Source organism: Malania oleifera, chromosome 6, assembly GCF_029873635.1.
Source record: "Malania oleifera isolate guangnan ecotype guangnan chromosome 6, ASM2987363v1, whole genome shotgun sequence".
NCBI classification, from domain to species: Eukaryota; Viridiplantae; Streptophyta; class Magnoliopsida; order Santalales; family Ximeniaceae; genus Malania; species Malania oleifera.
Window position 1 is genome coordinate 37255392 of NC_080422.1, and position 23561 is coordinate 37278952.

The 23561-nt window shown below is 38.3% G+C and overlaps 1 protein-coding gene across 4 annotated transcripts in view; it reads left to right on the forward strand.

Moving 5' to 3' along the window:
• Positions 1–23561, forward strand: part of LOC131157054 (nudix hydrolase 3) — a 136847-nt gene that overhangs the window by 45550 nt on the left and 67736 nt on the right. For all 4 annotated transcript variants that reach the window (XM_058110909.1, XM_058110910.1, XM_058110907.1 and 1 more), the window contains one exon: positions 1000–1086. In XM_058110909.1, the coding sequence (XP_057966892.1) occupies positions 1000–1086 (87 nt within the window). The remainder of the gene's footprint in view (positions 1–999; positions 1087–23561) is intronic.

The window sequence follows — 23561 nt, forward strand, 5'->3', positions numbered from 1 at the left end:
CATTCCGCAAACCAGAATGTTCTGTGCTCTAGGTAGCGTTGATTTTGACCTTTTAGATTTTTTCTACGTGTTGAGACGTGTTCTTCTCAAGTTGCACCTTATATTCTAAGTAATTTCTTGTTATTTTGCTGCTTGTCACTACCCTTTCACTAAGCCGTACTTTGCGACTGTATAAGGTTATTTTGGGCCTGGCATGTTAGTTACTGAGTTAATAGGTGTGCTAGTTTAATTTCCTGTCCATGTGGATGTTTCTGAGCTGTAATTGAATTGACAAGATAATAATTAATGTTGTTTTTTTTCCTTTTTTTTTTTTTCGTCTTAACTGTTTTTATTTTTCTTAGAAGTTTAATCTCATTATAAAAGTGAAAAAAATTATATTGATTTATTTTGATCTATAAATGCCTTAACAAATTGTGAACTTGATGTTTTTATTGTAGAATTTGGCAATTCCTTTTTTCACTCAACCGTAAATTAGAAAACTAAATTCACATATCAGAAATAATAGAATCAGGATAAATAGCAAAATAATCACATAATTGGATTAGTTAGGCTCCGAAGGCCGAAGGGGAACTGGAAACCATTGGTTATGGGAAAACAGAATGATGCAAAATGCATGCTAATCCTCATGACAACAACGATAACTATAATATATTTTGTTTCAAGTCTGAATAAAATTTTCTATTATCCTAAAGGATACTCACATTATAAATATATTTTTTCTACATTCTAGCTTCCCTTGATACTTGATAGAACACTTTCTAAGGCCTTTATCTTTTAAAGTGTATTAGGTGTGGTCTAGTAGTGTGGCTATTCACGATTTGTTTTGGGGATGTTCATCTTTATGCTTTTCCATAGTGTAGTATTTGTTTAATTGGTTGATGTTGCCATTGTTCCCAATTCCATGATGTTAGTTTTCTGAATTATTATTTAGATCTTCTAGTTTCTTTTCTTCTTTGAATGCATAAGAGTGGAAGTTTAATGAAATGTTTTGTGATGCAGCTGACGGGGCTCAAAGATGTTGATAGGGAAGCCCTAGTTTTACTCATTAAAGCAGCAGCAGTTATTGATGAAATCTTTTACCTGCAGGTTCTAACTATATACTTTTCATTCTGATACATATAAGCTTCTATTGATGCATGTGAATATCTTTTAGCGCTTGATTATACGAGCTCATTATATATTGTTGGCAACTATTAAGATTTGCTTAAAATGAATGACCTAACTTGAAGATAGGTCTCTCCCTCTATTTATAATACAAAATTAAATACATTCTAATGATAATAATACCCTTACTAACCTTCACTAACATACTAACACACTCAATAATAACACTAAAATACATATATAACCTCTAACATTCCCACTCAAGCTGAGCATAAATGTCATATGCTCCTAGCTTGTTACAAATAAATTTAACATGAGCAGTCCTTAATGCTTTGGTAAACAAATCAGCAAGCTGCATATCCGACTTCACATAAGCAGTTGTAATTAGCTTTTACACATTTTTCTCCTGAATAAAGTGGCAATCAGCATTCGAATCAACTTCAATGTGCTTCGTCCGCTCATGAAAGACTAGGTTGGAGGTAATATGAAGAGTAGCTTAATTATCACACCAACTTCATAGGCTGAGAATGTGAAAAACCCAATTCTTCCAACATGTTCTTCAACTAGACAAGTTCACAAGCAATGTGAGCCATAGCTCTATATTTTGATTCAGCACTTGACCTTGCCACCACAATTTGTTTTTTTATCACCAACCAATATATAGTACCGAGTGGTGGATCTCCGATCAGAATGCGATCCAGCCCCATCTGCATTTGTATATCCTAGGATGTAAGTGTCACCTTGTTCACGATATAAGAGACCTCTCCAAGGTGTACCTTTGAGATATCTCAAGATGCAAATTATTGTGTCCTAATGACTTGTGCTCGAAGAATCTAGAAATTGACTGACAACACTTGCTGCAAAAGATATATTTGGTTGAGTAATTGTGAGATAATTCAACTTTCCAATAAGTCTTTGGTATTATCTAGGATTAGGTAGCAAATCACCCATATTCGATATTAACTTACTGTTAGGACCCATGGACGTATCAACCAGTTTAGATCCCAACGAGCCAATTTCATCCAACTGATCAAGAACATATTTCCTCTGTGATAGAATAGTTCCGATACGAGATCTAGATACTTCTATACCCAGTAAGTATTTTAGCGGTCCCAAATATTTGGTTTGAACTTAGTCTGCAGAAAAAGCTTGAGACTCTGAATACTTTTATCATCATCGCCTATAATTACAATATCATCCAAATAAACAAGAAGAAGGATCCTACCCAATGAAGTATGAGGATAAAGCACGGAATGATCCACAACACACCGTCGAAGACCAAACTCAAGTAATACACACTAAAATGACCAAACCATGCTTTGGGAGATTATTTTAAACCATAAAGCCTTTTTGAGTCAACACGCTAAGCCTGACTCCCCTTGAGCAACAAAGCTAGGTGGTTGCTTCATATAAACCTCCTTCTCAAAGTTACCATGTGGGAAGGAATTTTTCCCATCTAGTTGGTGCAGAGGCCATTGACAAGTAGTAGCTGAGGACAAGAACAAACGTATTAGTGTAAGTTTAGAAACTGGAGAAAAAGTATCAGAATAATCCAGATCATACGTGAGGTGTATCCCTTAGCAACAAAATTGGCCTTTTGATGAGCCGCAGAACCATTAGGGTTGACTTTCATAGTGTAAACTCAATGTCAACCAACCACAAACTTGTAAGGAGGAAGAGGAACCAAGTCCCAAGTACCATTGTCATGTAAAGTGTTCGTCTCTTCTACCATAGCATCCCCACACCCCAAATGGCCTAATGCTTGCGAAATAGATATAGGAAGGGTAGTGGATGATAGAGCAGCAACAGAACAATCATAGGAGGGTGATAAGAGTTATAAGAAACATAGTTGGAATTGGGGTGTTGAGTACATGTGCTTTTACCTTTCTAAACAACAACAATTATAGAAGGATCAACATTATGGGAAGTATGATCATCAGACGAGGAAACCAAAGGCATGGTAGTAGAAGCTAGAGGGGACTCTCTTTGTTGGAACCATCGTCGCGAATACACCTGCAAATTAGGATGATCGAGACAATGAGAAGGACTCGAACTACATGAAGACTTAGTTGGTTGGTTGGGCAAAGACAACAAGGTAGAATCTGGAAGATTAGGCAAAGGAAGAGACTCATTGAGGTCATAAGTGCTCAGTGACTGGGTGTAGTAAGGTGTAGACTCAAAGAAGGTAACATTGGCAGAAACAAAGAAGTGATGCAACACAAGACTATAACAATGTTATCCCTTTTGAGTAAATGAGTAGCCCAGAAAAAACACATTTGTAGCTCGAGGATCCCACTTATCCACCCCACGAGTTAGTTGATGAGCAAAGGACACACACCCAAATATACGAGGAGAAAGAGAAAATAAAGGTGAATTAGGAAAGAGAATGGAGTAGGGAATTTTACCACTAAGAACAGAGGATGGCATTTTGTTGATCAAATAACAAGTAGTAAGCAACATCACTCCAAAACACTTTAGGTACATGCATTTGATAAAGTAAAGTGCAAGTGATTTCAAGATGTCTATTTTTCCACTCTGCAACCTCATTTTGTTGAGGAGTGTGGGCACAGGATGATTGATAAACAATACCAAACTGAGTCATATAAGTAGTGAATTGTGCACTGAAATACTCTTTAGCATTATCACTTCAAAGTATTCCAACTGGCAAACCAAATCGAGTCTTTATTTCAGAATATAAGGCACAAAATACACGAAATAACTCAGAACGGTCATTTATTAAATATAACCAAGTTGTTCTTGAATAATCACCCACAAAGGTTGCAAAGTACCAAAAACTCAACTTGGACACAACCCTACTAGGACCCCAAACATCTGAATGAACTAACATAAAAGGGCTTGCAGCCCGTTTATTGACTCGAGAGGCGAAAGAAGCACGATGGTGCTTTCCCAATTGACAAGACTCACAATGGAGACTAGACACAAAATTAAAACTAAGAACAAGACATTTTAACTTGTCCAATGAAGGATGACCCTGGCTACAATGAATTTGGAAAGGTGTGGCAGCAACAATGCAAGTGGTAGAAGAAGATAGCGGCTCAAAGTGATGTCCACCAGCTGCACACTCTCCACTAAATGTCTTTCTTGTCTTCAAATCCTGAGTAACCACAGAATCAGGGAAGAATATCATTGACCAATTCATGGATTTAGTAATTTTGCTAACGGACATAAGATTGGAAGGAAATTGGGAATATGAAAATTGGAGGAAGAGAAATAGAAGAAGTGGGATTTACAGTCCCAATTCTCTTGACTGCAGTAGTGTATCCATCAGCAAACACAAGGTAAGTTTGTAGGATATTGAAGAGTGGAGAAAAAGCTAGCTATACCTATGATATGATCAGTGGCAGCGCAATCTATGACCCAAGACTAAGACGAGAAGTACTAGATGACAGGCATACAGTGTGATTACCTGTTTGGGCAAGAGATGCAATAGGAAAAAAAGCTTGTTGTGATGCTTGATACTACTGGAACTTGGAATAATCTTCCTCTAACATAGATATAGTACGTTGCTCGCCACTTGACACCAAAGGTGAGGTCAGTGGTGGCTGCATTGGCTGCCCCTAAAGTGTGAATTCAGTGGTGGCTGCATTGGCAACATGTGAAGGTCTTTCATGAAGATCCCAACACTGCTTAATAGTATGATTATTCTGTCCACAATGAGTGCACTTGCGAGGAGTATCTCTGCCTCGTCTGTCCCTACCACTACGACCACTTGAACTACTGCGATAACTTTTGCGGTTGTTGAGAACTAGAATTGCCCTGTGTAGAAAAGGCTGTCCTCTCAGAGCCAGATGCAAGAGTAGGCGAATGCATGCTGAAGGAAGCACAAAGGACACGAGAATAAACATCGGCAAATGATGACAGCTTGGCACTACTGAGTTTCTGGGACTGAACTGTCTCAAATTCAGGTCTTAACCCAGCTAGAACACAAAGAACTGTCATCTGCTCCCTTTGCTTCTGCGTCTCACGAATGTCGGCAGTTATAGGTTGCATGACGTTAAGCTGCTCATGAATGCACTTCATCTCTTCAAAATAATCTGCAGTACTCCTATCTCTTTTTGTTGTAACTGAAAGTACTCCTAGGATAAATCATACATGCATGTAATGTTATTGCAGTATAGAAGTTTGACATAATTCCAAATCTTCTTGCACGTATCTAGATGCATACACATCCGTGCAATTTGTGGCTTCATCAAATTCCATTGAAGGGAAACAATAAAGGCATCTTCCTGAACCCACATGTCATTTCTCTTCTCATCAGAAGAATTAGATTGGAGCAAGGGGTCAGATTCCCCTAATTCTGCTAAATAAATCCGAACAGCTTTAGACCATTGAACATAGTTCTTCCATCCGACTTTTGAGTCGGTTTTTGTGGTAGTGATGTAGGAAACAAATTTTTGGGATTCATTGATTCCATCCCAACACTCACAAATCAGCAACCACACGAAAAACAAGAAGAACAATCAAAACTAATTGGGACAATCACAAACAATGTGAAGCACCGACACTACGATGGACGAGGTGAATAACTCACCGACATATATAACACTGCCACAACACTCACAATTCAGCAACCACACCAAAAACAAGAAGAACAATCAATTACCGCGATAATCACAAACTATGTGAAGCACCGGCACAACCACGGGCGAGGTGAACAACTCACCAACGGATATAGCACTCCCACAGCCTCACAACTGAACATACGAATGCTGCCACAACTCCAAAACACTCACAAAGAAGCCTTCTCAAACCCTGAACAGAAATTAACGGAATACTGTGAGTGAATCGTTGAAAAAGGTTGAATTTTTTAGCAAAAAACTGGTCTAACTGCTTGATAATATAGTCTAAAGAAGGAATCGGAGCATGGAAGAGGGGGAAAAAAAATAAAAATAAAAAAGTGGCTGGAACTTCACTCACATGCTGGCGTGTGGGGTCAGCCCTGCCGGCATTTGGCCGGTGCGTGGGGGCGCGTGGGTGCCCTCCAGCGATTGGGTTTTGTGGGGTGGGTCGTGGGGGGGGGGGGGGGTTTCTGTTTATGAGTGTATGGTTTGTGAAATAATATGGGATGGAGGTGGATTTGGGAAGAACAGCTGCCGGAATGGTGTTTTCTGGTGACGGCTGAGGGGAGTAGGGTTTGGGTTTGATCACGCTCTGATACCATGTTAATACTTGATTAAAATGATTGACCTAACTTGAAGATAGGCCTCTCCCTCTATTTTTAATACAAATTAAATACATTATAATGACAATAATACTCTTACTAACTCTCACTAGTTAATGTACTAACACACTCATAATAATAATACTAAAAGACATATATAACCTCTAACTGAAACCATTGTGCAATTTACATCCTGACATGTTGTACCATCCCCTTGGTGGATTTTCGCTAAAAGAAATTTAGCCTCTGGATCCTAGCAGTCAATTAAAGTCCTCTTAGACTGTAAATGAAACCCTTGTTGACAATGTTGCCAAAAAAGACTCATAAATTCCTGCCAATGCTTCATTGACATGGTTTGTGTTTTGATTCAAAAATGTTTTGCAAGGAGCAGGGAGGGGATTTGCAGTCCAATCCAGTGGTCGATTAGATCTTCTTCCATGGGAAGAAGAACTATGAAAGGGCAGTGGTTGATGGTGGTCTTGGTCAATCAATGCAGGAATGCCAGTTTTGATTGGTTCTTTGTACTCCAAGGGGATGATGAACTGATAGTGGAGGAGTTGTGAGTACATGAGGATGCTTGATTTGATCCTCAGTCCCTCCATATGTATATTAGTGGCTTGTTAGATAGTAGTGCAAAACATGAATTTAATAGCTTCTGCTCTTAATACTTCTTTAGCCCCTGTTTTCTGTGCTATTTATCAATTTGTGGCTGGACTAGAACATGCTGTGGTCCTTGACAAGGAGGGTGCACTAGTCTTCTATTCTTCTCCCAACAATCCTAATATTCGTCCTTACTTTTTGATAATCTATTTGCAGGTTAGTTGTGGATGTGTTTTCACGTGCTTCCGTGTGGCATATTAAGTCTGGTTTGACTCTTTCTACATATTCCTTGGGAAGTTCATAAAGATATGGTTTTCCACATTGTGGAAGGGAGTCCTATATTCATTTTTTCTTTTTTGGGTGGTGGGGGGGGGGAGGGGTCGGATGGTAGATACGTATTTTTCTGTCATTTTCCTCAATTTTTTGGTTCTTGTTGTTACATAATGCTTCCCTTTCTTATTTCGAGGAATTCTTAATGGTTGGAGGAAGATGAGCTTTCTTCTTTGCTTACTCCGATGAATGTTTTAGTCCCTCTTAAGAGGGATTTTAAGGTCTGGACTTTGGGTGGTTTTGGAACTGTTAGATACCTACTTCACCTATGAGCATGAGCTGTTATGTTGTGGGCAACAATGTATGTCATGCTTTAGTAGTCCCACACATGTGCAACCTGATTGCATGTGGAGTGGTATAAAAATGATAATAGCACCCAGTTCAGGGAAGGAGACAATTTTTAACCATCACATAATGAATATGGGCAATAAGACCAGAAACCTGGACCTCCTGGCAGCCGTAGCTCTCTGATACCATGTTAGATTCCCACTTTACTTGAAAGCTTATGATGTTAGGTTATGGACGAACTATGTATATCATGCCTCAACAAGGACATTCTCTTGTAAATATTTTCTTGATCATTTGATTTGATGCTTAATATCTTTTCCTCTTATTAGTTGTATTTTAAAATCTAAATTTCTTTCTAAGGTCATGGCATTTGCTTGGTTAGTCCTTAATAGGGTCAATACCAACAATCTACATAGAGGTGGGAAGGCCTTTGAGGCTTTATCCCCTTAATATTTGTATTAGGTGTGTTTATAGTGCCGAGATTCTCTGCTTTCTTTTCTGTCACTGTCCAACTTCTTGGAAATTGTCCTACATATTGTTTGATTTTTTTGAAGAGGGTTGCGTATGCCCAAACTGCATCGGGGCTTCTTGCTTGCTTGCTTTAGAGGATTTGAAAGAGGTGACGATGCTAATAGATTGTGGACGGGTGCTGTCTTTGCCTTTATTTATTTATTTATTTATTATTATTATTATTTTTTTTCTGGGTTATTTGGCTGGGCCGGAATGTACAACATTTCTTTGCTTCTCCATGGGCTTTCTCTGTGGGTTGCTTGATGGCAAGTTTGGCAAGCACTAATGATTTGCTTCTGTTTATACTTTTTATTTTATTTTATTTCCTTTGTATCATCTTCAATTATATGTGTTCAGTAATTGGGTAAAATGGAAGACCTAAAATCAATGACAGGTCTCTCCCTCTATTTATAATATATGTAAGTACAATTGGAATGACCATAATACCCTTATTAACTCACACTTATTACTAACAAAACTCTAACACATAATAATAATAATGCTAAAAGACTAAATAACCGTTAGCACTCCCCCTCAAGCTGGAGCATATATATCATATGCTCCTAGCTTGTTACAAATGAATTTCACACGAGCACCTCCCAAGGCTTTAGTAAACAAATTAGTAAGCTAAAACTCAAACTTCACATGTTCGCATGAGTGGTCGTAATGAATTTCTGTACAAGTTTCTCTTGAATAAAGGGGTAATCAACTTCAATGTGCTTTGTCCGTTCATGGAAGATAAGGTTGGAGGTAATATGAATAGCAGCTTGATTTTCACACATCAACTCCATAGGTTGAGAATGTGTAAAACCTAGTTCTTTCAACATGTTTTTCAGCCAAACAAGTTCACATGTAGTGTGTGCCACAACCCTATACTTGGACTCAACACTCGACTTGATCACCACAATTTGTCTCTTACTTTTCTAAGGCACTGAATTACCACCGACAAAGATACAATACTTGGTTGTGGATCTTCAACCGGAAGGTGATCCGACCCAATTGCACCTGTATATCTTTGAATATGAGTGTGTCTGATCCTGATATAAGAGACCTGTCACTGGTGTACCTTTAAGATATCTCAAAATGTGAATTACTGCATCTCAGTTGACTTTCTCGAGGAATCGAGAAACTGACTCACAACACTTGTTGGGAAGGATTTATGTGGTCGAGTGACTGAGATAATCAACTTTCCAACAAGTCTTCGGTACCGACTTGGGTTAGGCAACTAATCACCCATGTCTGGCATTATCTTACTATTGGAATCCATGGGTGTATCAACATGTTTCTATCCCAACTTCCTCGTGTCATCTAAAAGATCAAGAACATACTTCCTCTGTGACAAGATAGTTCTTGTACGAGATCTCGATACTACTATACCCAAGAAGTACTTCAATGGTCTCAAGTCTTTGGTTTGAAACTTACTCTATAGAAAAAGCTTTAGGTCTTGGATGGCACAATTATCATCACCAGTGATCAAAATGTCATCCACATATACAATAAGCTAAACACTGCTTGATGGAGTGAAAATAAAATATACAGTGATCTATTGCACACCGATGAAGGCCAAACTCAAGTACTACAACACTAAAACAGTCAAACCATGCTCTTGGAGGTTTTTTTAATTTATACAATGGCTTTTTTAGCCGACATACTAAGCCTGACTCCCCCCGAGCAACAAACCCAGGGGGTTGCTCCATATATGCCTCCTCATGAAGATCACCATGTAGGAAAGCATTCTTCACATCTAGCTGATGTAGAGGCCAATGGCAAGTGGTGGCTAAAGAAATGAACAAACTTACTAAGGCAATTTTAGCAATCGGGGAGAATGTGTCTAAATTATCCAAAGCATACGCTTGGGTTGGAAATTCACTCATGCGTCGGCACATGGGATCGGCCCTACCGGCATTTGGCCGGCGTGTGGGGGCTCCTCCGAAAATGGGGTTTTTTGGGGTGAGTAAAGGGGGGGGGGTCTATTTATGGGTGTATGGTTGGTTTTGTGATATAATATGAGATGGAGGTGAATCTAGGAAAGACAATGGGCTTTTCCGGCTATGGCTGAGGAGAGTAGGGTTTAGTTTGGATCACGCTCTGATGCCATGTTGAGTAATTGGGTAACTTGGAATACCTAAACTCAAGGATAGGTCTCTCCCTTTATTTATAATATATGTAAGTACAATAGGAATGACCATAATACCCTTACTAACTCACACTTATTACTAACAAACTCTAACACATAATAATAATAATAATGCTAAAATACTAAATAACCATTAACAATATGTTTTATGAGAATATCATTTCCTCCATTTTGTATCTTTTTTTTTTTTTTTTGCCTTATTGAAAAAGTTTCCTTGTAAAAAAATTGCCAAGGGATTTTAATTTAGGAGTATCATCATTGTGGAACCATTGGGGTTTGGAAAGGACTCTAGAGGCCCATAGACTTTTCGGGGTATTGTATCATTGATTAGTGAATCCTTTTGGTGAAAATGTGTTGCCTGCTATTTCTTCTGACCTTTCAAAGGACAAAAGTGGGTGGAGAAAGTATTGAAATCAATTAATTATGGGGGTATAGTTGTTGTATTGATGTTATGCTGGAATTTTACAAGGCTTATGATTTGGGACATTTTGTTTTTTGAATAGAGTGTTGGAAAGGAATAGTTTTGGTCAGAGGTGGGGGAAAATGATTCAAGGTTGTGCCGCTTCAGTTTCTATGTATATCATTATCAACGGTTAGCCCGAAGATTTGTCTTACTCAGTCTTAAGGGTTGTTTTATTGTGCCTAGAGGACTTTGGTAGGGGATTTGCTTTCTCCTTTCTTGTTTATGATGGTAGTTTATTGTTAAATATTTCACCTTCTATTGAGTCTGCAAATTAAAAAGCAAAAGTGTTCAGCAAGGCCTTTTTGGGGAAATCTCATACAAGTAATCGGATGGCCCATTTAACGAAAGTAGTGGGGGAGTTATTAATAAATAGGGCTAGAAACAAGGATGGGTAGCAGAGGGTTTTTGTTCTTTGCCAATAGGGCTATTGTGCAGGAGGAGAAGAGGAGATTTGCGGCTTGATTGCTTTTTCTTCTTAAGCCGCAGGTAATTCTCTAAAACGACAACAACAACAACAACAAAACCAAGCTGTTAATTTAGGTGTAATCCCAAGAGGGGGGGTGAATTGGGTATTTTTAAAACCTTTAATATTATTTGCCACTTAATCTCTATTTTTATATTTAACAAATTAATTGCAGGGGTTTAAAACTGATTTAAATTATTATATCAATGAATTCTTTTTACCCAATTATTTGTCAAGTGAGAGTGGGGTTATTCAACATACACATGCAAGATAGATAATGAAATGCGTTGTGGAAAATAAAAGGAGTAAAAGAAAAGAGAAGGCAAACACAATTTTTACGAGGTTCCGCCAACCCGGCCTGCGTCCTCACCTTGAGCAACCCACTCAAGGATTCCACTAAATCTCTGCTCCTTTAACCGGGACGGAGCTTCCTTTACATCCGCTGCTTACAAGAGGCACAGCTTCCTCCTCACCTGGTTCACAACCCGAACCGTGATTACAATATAGAATTTTAAATCTGCAAAACAACTCAAGATTTGCTTCTAACACAGCTAGTGAGTACAATTGAAAATCCTAACACATATCCATATGATGAAACTTGAAGCTCATCATGTATGTAACAAAACAATTGGTATATGAATGACATGATTCAACCAATTTCCCTTTCATCAAATCTCCCAAAATACTGATATAAGTAAATGCTTTGGAGAAATTAGGATTCTAGTTCAACTTATTGGATGCACGAATATCAAATGTGATCTTGTCAAAAGATTTGTCTTGAATATTATAACGATCAAAATCAATAAGTTTTCTTCCAAATATTCAACCACAATATGATCTTTGTACTATGCAATTATATATATATATATATATATATGTATGTATATATATATATATATATATATATATATACGATATGATTTCCAAAGATCAAAAACCTAATATAATAGTTTTCAGAAAATATCCTTCAAAAATATATATAGTTATGAACTCTGTGGATATTTAATCAAGTGGTTTTGTAATATTGAAAATATCGAGTTTTTAACTGAATACACACTTGAATCAAAATCGTTCAACCAATGGCAAAAACTTTTCTCACGTAGTGATCTTGTCAAAACAATCTATATGTAATCACACTCGTGATCAATCACTCAACTTATATTCAATAATGGATTTTGAGATGAAAAGTTCTTTGAGAATAAATATTAACAAGCAAATCAATTTACCAAACCTCAATACCAAGTTGATTGCACAACAATCCCAAGAAAGCCTTTTGAAGATCAATGTAGCTTTAGCTCAAATTTGAAGTATAAGATTTGAAATCCCAATCAAGAACTCAGCAGTGTGTTCTCCCAAGTTGTGCTAATTGTACAATATGCTCAATCGTATGCCAAAGGTTCTTTCTCTTCTTTCTCTTGTTGGACACTAGGGTTTAGATGTTGATTATATAGGTAACTTTGCCCTTAGGATGATTTTTAACCGTTGGATCAACTTGATGAAGAAATAACTCGCGTGTTCTCTCTTTAAAAAATCAAAATTTTAATCTTCCTGTAAGTTCAGACGACTGAGGGTTAGAGTTTAGACGACTGAAGTTCCTTAGAGCTTCGAAAAATAGAACCTGGACATAGGGTCAGGCGACTGAAGTTGGGGTTTAGTCTTCTGGTGTGCTTCTGCCTGTTTCTGTGTTTTTCCAATAATTCTTCAAACGACTGAACTTAATCTTTGGTCTTCTGAAGAAATTCTTTAGACGACTGAGCTTAACTTTGGTCTTCTGAAGTTGACACTTCAGACTATTGAACAAGGAGTTCGGTCTTCTGAACAGTGCATTTTCTGGATTTTTCTTTTTAGTTTCAAAAATCTATTTTGCTCTCTTTCTTTGCTCTTTTATAAAATATTTTTCGGGGTTTAAAAAAACAATCTTTTAGTCCATAAATATCCCCTAAAGATGTTCATGCGATGCATGAGTCCTAAGGTCAGTCTAGGGTATAATTTGAGCCTCAAATTAAATCATATGAAATATGTAAATGCATTCAGTTCTAAATACCCATTTCCATGATGATCTTGAACTTGCCGCTTGCATCTTCATTCTTCAACTCTTTTAGTTCCATGGATTTTGCCAAGATATATATACGTTAGTCTTCATGGCTTCCATGACTTTCTATCCTTTCGTGCATGCTAAATATTGTTCCTGTTCACAATCTCAATGCACATATCAAATACCAAGTGATTTGTCATTATCAAAGCAAGATTGGACTCATAGAGTCAACACAAGCCTTAAGTCCTACTAGGTGGGGTTGGTTGCATGAATTTCTCAAAAATCATGCAAGTGGTGCAAGTGGAATGGAAGCCCTACAACATTGGGGAAGAAAGCAAATCTTTCAAGGCTGACAGATATGGTACATTTGTGATTGGTTAAAGAATCTGAGTCACAATCTTGATAGGGAAGTGTTCTTGTTGTGGAGGTGGCTAGAAATTATCTTTTGGTGGTTGGTGCTGGGAATTTAATTAAGGATCTGGAAAGTTGGAATCATAATGAAGAGTTGTGTATATGAGATGTTAAGGGAACAAATGCAGATGCTGAGCCGAAAGCAAGGGTATCTAATCTGGGACACAAGACAAGTCTCTTGGTGCTGGAAAGAAATCTGATAAGGTCGAGTCTCTAAGATTTATACTCATTGAATGGTAATGCAGGTGGGGTTTGAATTGAGGAATTCTCTTGATGATAATTGAATTAATTCTGATGTGTGGCCGAAAATTTTTAAAAAGAAATACTGATGGTAGTTTTTGTGTTGAGGAAATTCTGAATAATTTGAAGGTAGAAGCAGGTGAGATGCTTAGTGAGGGAGGTTGTCTAAAGGAATAGAAGAGATGGGTTGATGAGTTTGATAGTGAGCAACCTTGATAGTGAGTCTGCTTTGATGGCAGTTTATTATTGTTTGATTTTTGAGCATATGGGTATGTTTCAGATTACTTTGATTTAGTAGGTGATATTTTCCATCTATCAACTACTCTGCTTCAAGGCTTTGAAGTACTATTTTTTTTTTTTGTATTAGAAAGGGACATATTAATTTAGTAAGTAGAAAGTGTGTATGGTGGTATTAATGATCTTCATATCTTATTATTAGCAATATAAGGAGGGCTGACCTGGATATGTATGTTTCTGCTAGATTTCTTTCTCTCTACAGTCAAATTTTTAGGTTCACAACATGGTGTCAGAGTAAGTGTCTATCCTCCATGCTTGGATTTTTCTTTAAATTGTTCGTGAGTATGGTTTTATCTTCAATGTTCACAAACTGTTCATCCTTACAGTTCACAGTGAATTAGCCACTGTTTATCATTACTGTTCACTGCAAGGGTTCATCTCTATTATGTTAATTTATTCTTTTTCAGTCAGTTCATGGCTACTGTTGATCTAATTCACTTTTCAACAATTTTTTTTCCCTGTTTCTGTTATCTTCCCCAGTCAACTCTTAAACCCAACTACCCTTCTCCCTCTTGTTTAAGAGTCATTTGGGGCCGGGGGCCACTTGTTTTCTCAGTTGGACTTTGTGCATCCAATAAATGTGTTGCTGATATGAAAGCAGTCGAATCTTGTTAATAGTAATTGCTGTTGCTGGTTGATGCATCCGTGGGTTGGCTGTGGGTGTATTTGATCATGTGAGATTCCAGAATGGTTTATGAAGTTAGTGGAAGATCTGTTGGGTATTTCTTTTGCTGATCTTGGGAAAGGTAAGGATTCTAAAAGGTTGTGGAATGTGCCCTTTGTGCTTGCGGCAGAGAATTTGGGTGGAAAGAAATGCTAGAATATTTTCAGTAGGATTTATTTGGGATAGGATTCTATGCTTGGCTTCTCTCTGGGCTTATAGTGCAGGCTGTTTTAAGGGGTGCTGTTACTAGAATTTTTCAAGGAAGAAATTTTCACTAGGATTTATTTGGGATAGGATTCAATACTTGGCTACTCTTAGGGCTTATAATGCAGGCTGTTTTCAAGATATCATCAGAGGTTGGAGTGCTTTATTAAGATGTAGTTTTATTTTCTTTATTTTTTTTTTTCTTTTGATTGAGGTCTGCTTATTCTCCTTCTTTTGTATCTTTTTCTTCTTCTCTGCTTTTTAATAAAGTTTCCTTTTTCTATTAAAAAAAGAGAAATTTCTGCTTGCACCTGTATATTTGTAGTAGGGATTTTGGTAGCTGTTTTACTTGTTTCCTGAGCCTCTATCCATATTCAATTGATAGCAGACTGTGTTTTTGTTAGCTTTAGAGCTAATCTTCAAAGCCCCTGCAGTTTGTGCGATTGTGGCTGGTCTTGTGGAGTTCCAGCATGGTTTTCTCCCTGGCGCCAGCCTACTCAAGCTGCGGTTGTGCTTTATTGTGGTACTGCAATTTTTTATTTTAGTGGTTCCTTGTTGACTCCCTAGCATGCCTCCCAAGTGCTGGTCTGTGCCATTGTGAACTGTAACTGATCTATTTCTGATCTAGTGTGTGCTGTTTCTGCTGTGTGTAGGGTAGCTCTGGTGGCTTATACAGAAAAAGATTCTGCTGATAATGTTAACATGCAAATCACAGCCATCGAACTTTCTGGATCTTCCAATTACTTAAGGTCTCAATCAGTGTGTGTGTGTGTGTGTGTGTATTAACACAAATTGGAAGTCCACTTTATCTGCTATATTCTCCACCATCTGCAAACTCAAGGATTATGAAGATTGTGTGAAGGAGACTGATGTGCCACTTGTGATGTTGTGGAATAGTGTGAAGTCACGAATTGCTGCGAACATGAGTTGCACAGAACTGCCAAAGCCATACAGGATAATCTTTATGAAAGGTTCTCACAAAGATAAAAATCAAACATATGTTTGTGATCTATATGAGAAAATTTTCCAATTTGGCCAGCAAGGTGGGTGAGTATTACAGCACTCTCGAGTGTATGTGGAAGGAACTTGATATTTAACAACTAGCGTAGTCTTAAATATTTTGGAAATTCTTGGAAACTGAAAATAAAAGAGAGAACAGAATCACTTTGTTTTGAAGATAAGACTCAAGTAGGATTTGAAAGGCTGTCGCGATCATTCAGATCAATTACTGTGAATATCCCAAGGCTGCTATATTGTATGACCTCATCCACAATGAGTACACTTGCGTGGGGGATCTTTAGCATGTCCATCCCTTCGTCACAACCACTCAAACCACTCCAGGCCTTCTACAACTACTTGGTTGAAAACTAGAACCTCCTTGTGCAACAAAAGCAGTATTCTCATAGTTGGTGTTTGAAATGTCAAAACCAGGGGCAGGAATAGGTGCTGGAAGGAGCATGTAGGACTCGATAACGAACATGAGCAAAGGATGGCAACTCTGCACTACCAAAAATCTGGGACGGAATTGCTTTGAACCTGGGTCTCAAATCCGCTAGGACTTGTAGGACTGTCTTGTGCTACCTCAGCTTTTGCATCTCACGAACATTTGTTATGAGTTGCATGATGTTGAGTTCCTCATGGATGCAGAGAGAGATTGTACTTGCATGTAATATTCTTGGAATATAAGAGTTTTGTCATAATCACAAATCTCCATGCATACATTCATCCGTGCAATCTAGAGTTCCATAGAGTTAAATAGTAGGGAGATAATCCATGAGTCTTCTTGAGCCAATATTTCTTCCCATTTATCGTCATTAGGCCTGGATTGAAATAAGATTTCAGATTTGCCTAAGCTTGTCAAATAGATCTTGGTTGCCTTAGACTACTGCACATAACTCTTTCCATCCAACTTCTTGGTTGTAGAATGTGGTGAGGGAGAAGGGAACACACACAACTGTGACCACCAACCAACAAGATAAAACAAATAGATCAAATTACAATTGCAGTGATATATCGCTGTTTCAGCCTCTGAACTCAACTATGGCAAACAGCCTCCAACAATACCATGTGATCGTTCCTGGAGTGCTGCTAATGAACAATTAAAAGGTGGCATCTTTGGACAAACTCCATCACCAAAAACTTGATAATATGTTTTATAGAGGGATTTGAACAATATAGGACCAGTTCAGGCCAAAAATATGGTTGTACGAAGCCTCAGCACTGGCAAGCACTGTCATGTCCCTATTTATGGTACATGATCAGCCGTGGTCCACCCAAAAGACTGCTGGAGGCGCTAGGCCGAGGAAAGAAATGTTTTTGCAAAATTAATCATTTAAATACAAGTAAGAAGCCAGAGACAGAGCATTTGTTAAAAGCAAAAGATACATTTATGTATTCCGTAATATGACCAAAGGAAGGTTTACATTCGCCAGCCTCTTTAAATTGGGTTGTTCCATGTATGATGCTCCTCTGAATTTTCTGCATTTTTCCTCATTTTTTTGTCTTCTTCTTGAAGGGGAGCTTTGGTGCAACGGTAAGGTTGTCGCCATGTGACCTGGAGGTCACGGGTTCGAGGCGTGGAAACAGCGTCTTGCAAAAATGCAAGTTAAGGCTGTGTACTATAGACCCATTGTGGTCTGCCCCTTCCCCGGACCTCGCATACGCAGGAGCTTTGTGCACCGGGTTGCCCTTTTTTTCCTTTATTTATTTTTTTTTCTGTCTTCTTCTTCTGCTTCTTCCTCCTCCTCCTTTTTTGGCAGTATTTCTCTCTACTCTTTCCTTTCGCTCTCTATGGAAGTAGGGCTTACAGCTTATGATAACATTATACTATGTTGTTGTTACTGGTATCACTGTAGCTGGTGATGGATCTGGACAGCAGCAGCTTGCTGCAAGTGGGCTCTGAATGTGCTGCCAGATGACTGTTTGCTGTCTCTGCCTGGCCACAGGAGTGTCCATTCTTCTTTGTTTTGTTTTGTTTTTTTTTTAAATTTTTTCTTTTAGTTTTTCCTCAACTGTTGTATTATTTTTATTTGAAACATGCACTCTCTTAGCTTCATTTTGTCCAAACCCTTCCTACCATTAATAAAGCTAATAAAATTCTGATATGTGTTAACTTAAAGAGCACACAATAATTTCCAATTAATCCACAATATCCTCAGCATAATTCATTCAACACAAATAGGAAATGCAAACAGCCGGGCAATTTATGAAATTAATTTAAACATACCATGACTTAAAGGGTATGGTTATCAGAAGTGCTGATTGCCTTCGACTGGCGCTTTGGGACACATGAGGCAGGCTTAAGTGATATGATTTCAGGGCTTGCCAGATTGGCAGTGTCTGGGTGGCTGACTAGCTATGGTGTTGGTTTTTCAAGATCTCAACAGGTTTGGTGTTCCTGAACATGCAGTGCCGCCCAGGATATTTCTGGTGTCCGCTGTGTCTTCTAGCAGCTGCTGGCTGGTTTTCAGGCCTACAGTGGTACTGGCAGCTGTCTCGCAGTGGTAGACATGCAAAGGATTTAGGGTTTTTGGGCTTGGTTTGGCAGTGGCTGCAACATTTGGGGTTTAGTTCTGAGAACCAGTTGCAGATACCATGTTAATAGTGTTGTCTACAATGGAAGACCTAATCACAGCCATAGGTCTTCCCTAGGGATGGCAAAACAGGTTAACGAGCTGGGTTCGGGCGGGTCATAAACGGGTCAGGGTTAAACGGGTTCAGGTTGACCTATTTATTAATGAGTGACTAATAGGTAAACCCAAACCCGCCTGTTTAATAAACGGGTCACCCTTTTAAAAATATAATTTATTTATTTTAAAAATTTTAAAATAATAATTGAATGCTCATGATATCCCCCCCTTCTCTGTGACTCTGTGCCCTCTTTGTAAGACAAAAGCGTGGATCTATCTCCTCCCCCCATTTTATCTGTCTCTCTATAGGTACTCCCCCATTAACTCTCAAGGCCTCTCTCTCTCACTCTCTCTCCCTCTCCCTCTTCTGCAGCAAGCCATAAGGCCTTGTTTTTCTTGAGATCTAGCCCTAGCCCACTTCCCATCTCCCCCTCCATGTCCCACAGTCCTAGTCCTCTTGATTCGGTGATTCATCCAAATCCTCCTTGCTCTCCCTATCTCCCCCATCCAATGTCTTCTCTACGCCTTGATCTCACATCCAAGATCTGGCCCGAGCCCTTTGGTAGCATGACCGACCATTTTGATCAATTGTTGGACTCTCTACTCCTCCTCGTCTTCAACAAGATTAGGGACACCAAGGCCCTCAGCCGATGCTGTGTCGTTTAGCAGAGGCGCCACAACTTCGTCCCCCAAGTCAAGCACGTCCTTGTTCGCGTCAACTATGAGGTCCTTGACTCGTGGGGCTTCTGCCAATTTGCCAAGCCGACTACCGTGTTGTCTGGGTAGCACCGTAGCAAGGGGAGGGGGAGGGCCGATTGTGGCCGTGCTGTGTGTGAGGGTCCTAAGTGCTGAGGCACAGAGGCAGTGAAGGTGACTGGGTGCTGAGATTGAGAGTGTCTGAGCGAGGAGAATCGGGAGATCAGCAGCAGCAAGAGATGGATAGAGTTACTGGGTTAGGGTTTGATGGTACAATGCATATATAATAAGTTAAACGGTCACCCGTCGGGTGACCCGACCTGAACCCGCCTAATTTATTTAATATACGGGTCGGGTTTAGGTTGGTCCGTTTATAAACGAGTCTGCTTGTGTTAGACCCAAACCCGATTCAAATGGGTGGATCACCCGTCGGGTTTCGACCTGTTTTGCCACTCGTAGTCTTCCCCTCTATTCATAGTATATGTGAAGTATCAATGACCATAATATCCTCACTACCTCTCCGCCATTAAGATTGGTAATAATGCTAAATAACCTATAAACAATAACCAATAACCAATAACAATTATATTAAAAAAACCAACCACGCAATAAACGCGGGCAACAAGAATGGAAGCCTAGGAGGACCTTGGGGCAGCCATTACCTAACATGTTCAAATAGCAATTCAGCTAAAAGCTTAATTCATCAGGTGTTTAGGGCGAACAATGTATATCAATTATTAGCGTAAACATTCTATGTTTTCTATGTCGAAAATCTCATTCACTAGAAGAAAATATGTAGTTTGAAGGCTTGATGCATTTCTTAAGGTTAGATGGGGCCAGTCACATTTGTTTTGAGAACGTGTGGATTGATCATCATTCTTTTCATTCGTTGATGAGGGAGACTTGGAGTGTATATTCTGTGAAGGGGTGGGGAGGCTCTAGGATTAGTAAAAAAACTCAAGAGACTAAAAGAGGTTTTGAAGAAATGGAATTTAGAATTTCTTAGAGATGTTAGAGTCAAGAAGGCAAACATTTTGGGAGACCTTTATTTGTTGGATGGAAAAGAGGAAATAGGGGGTTTTTGATGTTGAGGTTGTTGAATGATTATCCTCGCAGAATGAGCTTTAGGTCCAACGGAGGTATGGAGTTGGAGGCAAAAGACTATAAGTAGGTTACAAGGGTGATCATAATTGAAATTTTTTTTTCATTGATTAGCTAATGAGAGGGAGGGTGGGGCCATTAGAGATGTTCTATAGAGTTCTGGTGGGATTAATGTTTATTTTTAATTTTTATGTATATATTTTTTACTAATCTTTATTATGAGGAAGATTGCTTTAGACCTATGATTGAGGGTTTGAATTGGAATCCCATATTTAATGCTCAAATGCTTTGATTGGAAGGCCTTTTTAGGAAGAAGTGATGGTGGCTGAGTTAGGTTTGGAGAGGCAGAAGGCTTCAGGTTCCAATTTCCACCCTATTAGCTTAGTAACTAGTGCAAATGAGATAATGCCATGTTTCTTGCTGTTAGGTTGAGTTCAGAGTTATGTGGTACTATTTCACTTGGTTAAATTGCTTTTGTTTTTTTTGGGGGTGGGGTTGGGACTGGGTTGACAAATTTTTTTATGCAATTTTGATAGCTAATGCATTGGTGGAGGACCACAAGAATGGGAAGGGGATTGTTTTAAGCTGGGTTCTGAAAAGGCGAATGACTGTTATTTGGAATTGTTTAGATAAGGTTTTTCTAAGCGTATGACTGTGTTACGCATATGACTGTTTAATTTGAATTACCTTTGTAAGAGGTTATGTTTGAGCTAGTTCAATACTCAATCATTAGAGCATTTCGTGGCAGCTCTTAATTTACCTAAAATTGGTGAATCATACTCCCTTATCCTGATTGGTTAAATGGGAAAATTAGGTATCTTTTCCTTTTTTACCCTTTATGAAAAATTGAAATGACAAAAAAGAGAAAAAAACATGACACTAAAAGAAATGTTCAATCACAGGATTAAAGCTGGAAAACACATTCAGATATTAAATACCAAACAATTAAAATAATTCAATATTGAGATTGAAGGATTGGTTTAAACGAAAATTCAGAATTGGTTCGTGATTTAGATTTGAATTTAATATTCAACATTTAACAGTTAATTTTACCAAACACCCCCTAGGAAGGGCTTTGACGAGAGGTGGAGGTCTTAGATAAGGTGGTGTTACCAAATGCAACATTCTGGGTCAGGCAAGGGGATCTGTTCTTCATTCTTGTTGTCGGTGCTATGAGTAGATTGATGGATAGGACCATTGGATATGGGGTTTGTGAGAGCAACCTAGGTGGATATGAATGGGTGATAGGGTCTCATTTATTGTTTGCTAATGATACTATAATCTTCTTTGATGATCATAGAAATTCCTTTTTGAATATCCTAATTGTTTATTCCAATTTTTGAGCGGATATATGGATTAAGAAATAGAGTTCTTTTGGGTGATAATCCTAGATCTTTAATTTTTGGGATCTTACGGTGACTAAGGTGGCTAAGCATTTTGATGGGTTAAAGGGTGCATTATTCTCCTAGGTGGTTATTCAAGCATGTGTCTCTACTCTATTTGTCTTATTTGTCCATGTTTCAAATTCTTATTGTGGTAGATAAAAATATTGATAAAATTATGAAGGATATTCTTTGGTCCTGGGTAGGGGAGAAGGAGGGATCATTTCGTTTGTTGAGAGGTGGTTTGTGGGTCTAAGGAGTAAATGGCCTTGGGTGTTCGAAAGTTGGTGTCTAAAAACGCAGCTCTAGCTGTGTTTTGGATTGCAAGTGAATTGTTGGTATGCAAATTGGTGTTATCAGATGTTCTATTGAAAGTCCATTGAGGTTTATTTAAGAACTATACCCTTTCTTCATTCCTTGCATTAAACATATATTGGGGCGAGGGTTCTTATATCCGTTTTTGAAAGGATATTTTGTTGAGGGGATTTTTCTTATGAATTATTTTTCCTTATCATCTATGTTGCCCCTCCATGGTCCATAATGATGTCACTTCTCTCTTTTTGATCTCTAATGAAAGTACTTGTGCTTGCAGTTTTCATTTTTGAAGAAATTTAAATGATAGGGACGTGGCGTAACTTTTTATTCTACTTTCTTTTTTGGAGGATTGTTTCCCTTCGAACAGGAGGGTTGTTGATTTGGATTCAATTCATAGGGAGTTTTTTTCTTTGAAGTCTTTCTTGAATCATGTGATTAGTTCGAATATGTATTTTTGTATCCATATTCATACTTGGAAGGCCAAAGTTCCCTCTAAGATTGAAATATTTATGTGGAAAACATTTATATGGCTGGAGGCCTTTGAAGGCATTTCCCCTTGATGTTCAAAATTTTTTGCTTTAACAGTTCAGAGACTGCTTCTCATCTCTTTTTACTTATGCTCATTTGCTTGAGGCATTCGGATTAGGTTGTTTGGGACACTTGGGAGAAAATTGGGTTTGTTTGGAGATGATTGAAATTTTTTGGTTATTTCTTTTAGGGTTGTGGGAGGAGTAAGGATGTTGGTTGTTTGTCTAGATGTATGGTGTTTGCTGTTTTGTGGGTGATTTAATTTGAACCGAGTGTGCGCCTATTTTTTTAGAAAGAGGTTGACTTTATCTTTGCTTTGGGACAATATGCAGCATATGGATTCTTTTTGGGATTTTGCAGCAGGGTGCTTTGAGGGCAGGGAACATGATTTTATTTTGTTCTTTTGGCTTTTAGTTTTTTACGGGTTGATTTCTATTCTTCAAAATGTACAATTCTATTTCTTTTAATCACATCTTTTCCTTTTCTGTCAAAATATTGCTTAGGCATTTTAGGTCAAGTGGTGACATATCATGGTATAGGACCATGGTTGCCAAGAGGTGTTTGGTACTAATCCCACTGCTTGAGTTTGTTGTGTGGTGATAAAAAAAAAATGTTCTTATTCAGTATAATGGGTGTTATTTGTTGATTGTTTATTCTTCATGCCAAATTTGTTGCACTTGAGGCTAGATAGACATTATTGGTCCACAACCCAATGGGTTAGCCTTTTAGATCAGGTGGTGACTTAACATGAACCATGCCAAAAGCGCTTCCAAATTTTCGACATTTCGGTCATAACCTCGCATTTATGTTTCATATAATTTATTTGATTGACAAATCATTAGCTAAATAACCTTGCTTTATATTTTGTATATTTTATGCGATTGACAAATGGTTAGCTAAATGTTTTGTAGGTGAGTTGAATTTGATGAACTAATTTATACAAATTAGCCATTGAATGTCTATGAGTAGAACGTTTACATCA